This window comes from Centroberyx affinis, unplaced genomic scaffold, assembly GCF_046629955.1.
Source record: "Centroberyx affinis isolate AG114_WGS23_722 - 3 ecotype Tasmania unplaced genomic scaffold, CSIRO-AGI_Caff_v1 ptg000392l_1, whole genome shotgun sequence".
Lineage (NCBI taxonomy): Eukaryota > Metazoa > Chordata > Actinopteri > Beryciformes > Berycidae > Centroberyx > Centroberyx affinis.
The window spans coordinates 1-7,500 of record NW_027279060.1 but is presented as its reverse complement, the minus strand read 5'-3'; the positions used below and the strand labels follow the sequence as shown (position 1 = coordinate 7,500).

At 41.7% G+C, this 7,500-nt stretch overlaps 2 protein-coding genes across 2 annotated transcripts; both read left to right on the top strand.

Moving 5' to 3' along the window:
* The first annotated feature begins 1,145 nt into the window (after positions 1–1,145).
* hoxa10b (homeobox A10b) lies at positions 1,146–3,243 on the top strand. The gene is given in 3 exon segments (XM_071516059.1): positions 1,146–1,504; positions 1,506–1,903; positions 2,969–3,243. Coding segments are annotated over 3 exon segments (1,032 nt in total).
* Positions 3,244–5,757: 2,514 nt separating this feature from the next.
* On the top strand, positions 5,758–7,063 carry LOC139641588 (homeobox protein Hox-A9b-like). Its single transcript, XM_071516060.1, has 2 exons — positions 5,758–6,277; positions 6,825–7,063. The coding sequence occupies exons 1-2, from the start codon at positions 5,758–5,760 to the stop codon at positions 7,061–7,063; spliced, it is 759 nt and encodes a 252-aa protein (XP_071372161.1).
* The last annotated feature ends 437 nt before the right edge of the window (positions 7,064–7,500 follow it).

The following is a 7,500-nucleotide window of genomic DNA, read 5'->3' as shown; positions in this document are numbered from 1 at the left end:
TACTTTGGATAAAACATTTAAGTTATTGGAATTAAGGGAGGGCTTATGTGTAGGTCTACTCTTACGTCTATGAACAAAGCGTGTATTTTTTTATATTTCTTGTAACAAAAAAAAGTGCAAGTATTTCTGATTCTGAAAAATAAGGTTCTTCAAGGAATCGGAGTTCTTGAAATTGAACATGTGAACCTATAAGGACCCACAGCTTCTCTGAGGTTCTTTAAGGAGTTCTATTATTCCTAACAAGACGAATAAAGAAATTCTGATATCATCATTTTGCAATAATGAAATAAATCTATTCCAGTCCTTCCAGTCTGCATTATACTCACTAAGACAGATATGGCTCTGTAATGGCGCTATTCATCAAGTGTGGCGCTTACTTTTTCAGTGTCCCACCCTTATAAATACTCAGCAAAATCATGTCTTTGCAGTAAAAGGTGTCTGGACGCAATCATGGCAATTGCACCCACAATATTCACACGATCAATAGACAACGGATACGCACAAAGATGGCTCCTAAAAGAAATTGCATTGTAATGGTCTTAGTGGTGTAATGGTCAAAAACATTAGAAGATGTAGCTTCAAAATGCAAGCTGAAACATTGTGTGCAAATGCTACTGGACACTCCATGAGGGTTTTTAAAATTAGTAGGCCTACCATGAGGTTCATCAGAGCAACACAAAACAGGTTTAAGAGTCCCAAGACCACAGGCTCTACAGGGACCTTTGGGATCTTTGATGCACCCTGAGGCACCTCAACAACCCCTGATTTTTACAGTGTTGTAAAATTTGCTATAAAGCTATGCATTGTACACAACAACTGTTAGGGACAGCTTTCTGCAGCTGAGTCAACTACGGCTCGTTGTTTAATTTGCATAGGTTGACTAAATTGGCTTGGCTTATATGCAGTGAGGCTCCATATTAGAGATTCGAGGGAGGTTTGTATTTCAGCTAAAATGAAAACCTTTGATGCACCACTTCCCCCCCATAGTTTTCTCTTTACTTAGCCTAAAACAAAATATATGACACAGTGGAACTGCCTGCTCGGACTGGGAGGAGTCTGTCGTCGTCTGGTGTTTTAATTGGCTGTAGGCTGAAGTGAGAAGCGTGAGTATCAGTAATTATATTCAGCAATGTTTTGCACAAGAAATGTCAGCCAGAAAGGGCTATCTTCATCCTCCGTCAAATTACACCACAACGATGACATGCCCCAACAACCAAGCTGGAAATTCGTTTTTCGTGGACTCCTTAATCAACGTGAGAACCGAGACTGGTGTCCCGTATTACCAAAGTAACGGGGTGTATTTGCCACCGGCGTCGGAGTATTCCTATGGACTCTCCAGTGGTTCTTGTTTCCCGGGTATCGGTAAGCGCAACGAGCCAAGTTCCCAAAGTGTGATCCCTTCTTCTGCTCCATATGTTCAAGGAATGGAAACGTGGCTGGAGACGTCGAGGTCTTGCCGTGTCGACCAGCCCAGCAGCCAGCATATGGCTCAGTGTTCATTCTCTCAGCGCATATTGCCTTTATGAGTCCGAGAAATGTCCTAAAGGAGCAACAGTAGATGACATATCCTACTCGCCTGGATCATGCCCCGTTACCGGCAGCACCGTGCCTGTCCCCGGGTACTTCCGCCTGTCTCAGACATACGCGTCCTCGAGGCTTTATCACGATGTTCAGCCAAATATGACTCACTTTACTTTACAACGACCTGCCCGCTTGGACACCTCCTCCCAGCCCCCGGCTGCGTCTGTGGAGCCGGACCGGAGGGAGAGCCATGAGGAGGCGCCCGCCTCTGCGCCCTGCGTCCCGGCCAGAGAGGAAGACAGCCGCCTCTCCTCGGAAAGCTCGTCCTCTCCTGAACCCACAGAGACTTGCGGAGCAGAATGCCCCGAAAAGCCCGTCAAAGGTGAAGAGCCGACATACGTATATTCGACATGTAGTGCGAAAATAGTCCTGTGTGTAGGCTGCAGACAGGGAGTTCAGGGCAGGAGAAGGCTGTGATTTTAAGGCTATGTTGTTTTTTTTAATCCCTATAGCTAAACAAGATGGTTGCTAAGTGACAGATAGGTACTGGTATGAGTGATGATTTTCACTTTGCGGATTCATATTTAAATTTACGGTCATCGGTCACAGGTGTGCGTTTATCGGGTATTTACAATGGAATCGAACGTGACGCAGCCAATCAGAACCGAGGATCGGAACCATCCGCGTTATAAAACGTTTTTACTAAAGGCTGCTTGCTGTGCCATTACAGGCTACGGCAACGCTCTCCACATAAACCTCACGGATTAAATCTTATTGGTGACGGCATTGCGTTGTGGTTTTGACAGAGAAACCCGGTCTGGGAATTCTTCCTGTGTGTTTTTTTTATTTTATTATTTCATGACGAAGAACAGCAAGGCCAATCCAGTCCAGTCCAGTCCATCTGTCCAATGCAAGACGCTGATGTCCTCAGTCGTCCCCTCATAAAATGCATAGCCATAATTTCAGCAAGCTGTGTAGGCTACGTTTTTATGTCTTAATAAAGGTGTAATGGGCTTTAGGCTGCTGTGGTATAGGCTTCTTAAGTGGGCAATGAACATTTTCTGGTAAAATGTTGAATTGCAACTAGGGTATCCACAAGCCTATTGATTGTGCGCCAGCCTATTACTTGCCAAATAAATAGAACAGAAATCAGTCGTTAGGTCTATATAGGCTATTATGAAAAAAAAAATAGTAGCCTATGTAGTATAGGTGACACTTCATCCAGTGGAATTCATTCACTAAACATTGCCTGATCTGAACTTTAACTTAGACAAATTATCATTTCACCCAATGATATGATGTTATATTATGATATTCAGCCCTATTCTTATTTCATATTTGCCCATATAGCCGAGGCTATGTCGAAAACCTTGAAAACATTCAGTGGTCTTAGATTTGTTTTTTTTGTCACACCTGTTGCCTAATACCTGTCTTATTTTCGTTGTAGGAGATGGGAAGATCGAAAGTACGGCTACTTGGCTCACAGCTAAGAGTGGCCGAAAGAAGCGCTGTCCCTACACCAAGCACCAGACTCTGGAGCTGGAGAAGGAGTTTCTCTTCAACATGTACTTGACTAGAGAGCGTCGTCTGGAGATCAGCCGCAGTGTGCACCTCACTGACAGGCAAGTCAAAATCTGGTTTCAAAACAGGAGGATGAAACTGAAAAAAATGAGCCGGGAAAATAGGATCCGAGAGCTCTCCAACAACTTCAATTTCTCATGAGACTGTGCGGGTGTTTGGCGCCCTCCTCCATCCATGGCAAGGCTGCCTGTGCAGAGCAAGCCCAACTGTGAGAATGTCCCTGGAAAACAGGACCCTATTGCTAACTTATTGATTGTTGTTCTTTTGGACATTTTTATTTTCACATCTGTTTTATTTGTCGTGGATATGTATTTATAAATGGCTACATTTGTAACGTTAATCCATTGTGTATAAAATGTTCAGTATGTGACCACATGTTTCAGAGCTTTAGGCTTGTACATATTGTATAGTCAACTTGAGTGAACCATTGGAATTTGCATGCTGGACTAACCCTTGGGATTTTTCATGTTATAGTAACATAGGCTTTTATGTCACATCTAAAGAACCCAAGAGGTTTGATAAATATTTGCACATTTTGCTGGTCAAATTAATAAAATCATGCCCTGCAACTGCAGACTTTTTATTGTATCCAAAAAGAAAGAATAGGAGTTGCGCGCTATTTACATATTTGGGCAAGCTGGCACAGGTAGCCTATAGCCTACGGGTGCTAATGCCTTTGTATTATTAAGTAGGTCCGCTTAGTGCACAGTAAATATTAGGCTATTACAATAGTAGAGGGTGATGTCCTTCATAGAGTTTGGCTACAGGCCTGTAATAGGTGTCTGGCGGCTGTGCACACTTTCTTGCTTTCTCTCTGACATTAGGCCTACCTGTGAACCACATGTTTAGTTCACACCAGTGATTTCTTTGGCAGCGGTATTGCGAATGGGTTGTTATTGCCAAAATGGCAACATTCCCGAGGATTTAATTAGATAGTCATCGTAGGTAAAATTGTTCAATTGTCATTTCTATGTATTAATTATGCCGTGTCTGGGGGGGCTGGTTTGAACGTTATGGTCTAAAATGCGGCAAAATCCTGCCAAAATTGCCGCACTTAATATTAATATTAGACTATATGATTTCCGTGATACAGCACGAATGGAATCTGTCTGATGAACGCTGACCATTTGCGGTTTTCTGAAATTGTTACAGTAAGGCTTATTATAGGGCAAAAGATTACATAATTTTGCACATCTTAAAAAAACTTTATTGAGCATATTCCTCAAGAGGAGAGTGGGCTGTTGAGTGGTTTAGGTAGTCTCATGTTGTTGGGCTATATTTGTTTTCTCCCACAACACGAAACTGCCTTGATTACCTCAGTAAAAGTCGTCGCATCATGAAAACTGAATTACTTTGAAATATTGATTAATTTCATCATTCGACACAGACTGCATCAAGCACACAAATGCTTTATTCAAAAAAATGAAATAGCATGATGTGTTTTGTTGCTGTGCGTAAAGAATATTATTGATACAGACAAATTTTACTGTGCGTTTTCATTGTAAAAATATGAAGCTAGATCCATATGACTGTTATCTACGCATGGGCTATCTGTTTAAGTAAAGTCAAAATCATCAACTTGGGTGGAAAAGGTTACATTTCTTTTCTGCATCATGTCTATAAGTCTACATGTGGATAGCAGTTTGAGCCACTATATCTAAACAACAAGAAGTAAAAAAGTAAGAGGATTAGGCTTGTATGTGCAGAGTGGGGGAAAGGACAGACAAGGCCTCGGTTATGATCATTGCAGTCTGTCCCAACGCCTCGCCGTAAAAGCCGGATGTGTCTGCTTGCGCCAGAGAAAGGACACAAAGGATGGGCTTTATTGGTGATATTTAGCTTAGACAGCCAGGTTGTAACCTAAAGAAAAACAACCCAATTGCCCGTGATAAAACGGACTGTTATATAGCACCCAAATAACCTCACCCCACTTTCCGTTTTAGATTGCCTTAAAAGTAGACCTAGACCTTATTGCAGACACCCTAATGTGCATCTTTTGGTTCACAACTTTCTGGCATTGTGAACTCTGATAAGCCTTTAAATACATTTTAGATCAGCTTGTTTTATTGTTGTTGTTGTTGTTTTTTAAATCTTGAAAATCTTTTATATACCAACCACTAACAAGTAAGGCAACCAAACATTTCCTTTCCAAAACAAGAGTTTTCTGGTTATTGGGTCATAATAAGTTTATTATTTTTAAAAATAAATGAACCCATTTGGATTTTATGTATATAAAACTTTTTTAAAGGTAATTGGTTTTTTTTAGTATTTTCACAACTAGAGGCTTTAAAGTAGTGTTACCTCTGTTGCCAAACCCCCCAATCACAAGTATGTTCGATTACACTAACACAAGATCTCTTGACAAAAATCATAACGTTTATTGCTTATAAAACGAAATATCTCCCAATAAAGGCGTAGGGTTTTGCTATTAAAATATGGTGGGGAAAATGGTGGCCATTTAGTTGAGCAGCAGGCTGATTTATTATTTATTGTTCTGTCCCACGGTCACGTGTTTGGGGCGCCCTATCCAGTCTTGGGCAAGGTTCAACTTACTGGACGCATTGAGCTCCTGGTGCAGGAAAGCAGCAGGCGACCATGCAATGAATGTGTTTTTTCTAAATATTGCAGCACTGTAACGCTTTGCATTTTTTTGCCATGTCGACGTTGGGAACAAGTTATTATGTTGACTCGCGTGTTCTTCCCGAGCAGGAAGATCTGGCACCGAGGTACTCATCAGCTGCAGGGGTGGAGCAGACGATGCTGACTGAATATGGCGGACAAGAGTCTTGCCCTTTGCAGGCGAAATCCTCTATTTTTGGTGGATCTTGGAGTCCCATCTCGGCCCATCCTCCAAGCACAGCAACTCCAACCTATATACATCACCATTACACGACCGGAGACACCGATGGAATGTTTACGCGCTCCTGGGCGTTGGACCCAGTTTCTGCGTCCTTGTGTTTAACGGGATTACCGTCCACAACCATGCATTATGATATCAAATCCGAGCCTGTGATTGGGAGCGCTGAATGTACAACTTTGGAGACGCACACACCTCTTTTGTCTGACATTGAAAACGGAGCGTCCCTCACGGAGATTGCGTGCGATACGACGACATCCACGTCTAAACCCGTCGAGCAGAGTCCGCCAGCTGAAGAAAAGACTGAAATAGATGCAAGTAAGTGATGCATTTTGATGAAATTGTGGTCATTATTAGACTCTCATTTTAGTGTAGGTGAGGGCGTTAAGAGATGGGGGATTCATGTCGAATGTCTCAGGCCCAATTTAGTCGAGAATGGCCCTAAAATATTATCCATCATTTTAGCAAATATCTTATGATGAGAGTATATACAATGAATAAAATCTATCGGTCAGTGAGTTGATCTGTTGGAAAATAAGATCCACATTCTGCAGGGTGATGGGCGCACTCCACTGCACACTCTTTTGAACAGGGTTAGGCTCGGATTTTGCTATTGTCAAGGCCAGATAGCGTCATGTTATAGTTTTCAGTAAAAATATACACTTTTTCAAGGCTGCTTCACTTCAAGATGATTTGAAGAACTCACTTCTGAGGCAACATAGTCCTGATCTGACTGTATTATCTTACAATGGCATGTCCTTCCCAAATTGGAGAATAAATTGCAGTAGGCTAGTTCTGTTGTGAGTCATATACTGAGAGCAATGCTGGACTCTCTTGTCTCATGGTTTTGACCCCCTATTTCCAGATAACCCATCATCCAACTGGCTTCACGCAAAATCCACCAGAAAAAAGCGTTGCCCGTACACAAAGCACCAAATCCTCGAACTGGAAAAGGAGTTTCTGTTTAATATGTACCTCCCCCGGGACCGTAGATACGAAGTAGCAAGAGTCCTGAATTTGACCGAGAGACAGGTCAAAATCTGGTTTCAGAACCGCAGGATGAAGATGAAGAAAGGCAACAAAGACCGGCGGAGAGACAATTAATTATTTTGGACTGATAGTGGAGTAGAGCCTGGGGTTTCTGTCCTTAATATTCCTGACCTGTTACACATGTTGTTGTATAGCTTGTGTTGTTATATATATATAAAAAAAAAAACTGCTGGATCGTTTTCTATGATGTTCAGTGTTTCATGTTTGTGAGAGGACATTCAGTATCTTATCAGAATTTAGATGTGTTGTATTTGGCGCACAGAAATAGTTAACTAGGCCATTTGTTCCTTGCATGAAATTATCCTTGACTACCTGAATGTCTTTCAACTACCTATTTGCATAAGATTAAGTTATTGTTATTGTTTTTGCAATTTCGATGTTGTTGTTTTTGTTATCGTTAAGTTTTGATGCATTTGTGAAAATAGGACAACACTGTGCACACTTAAAATACCTCGTCGTACCTGGTCTTATCTAAAATAAAGAGTAGTTTG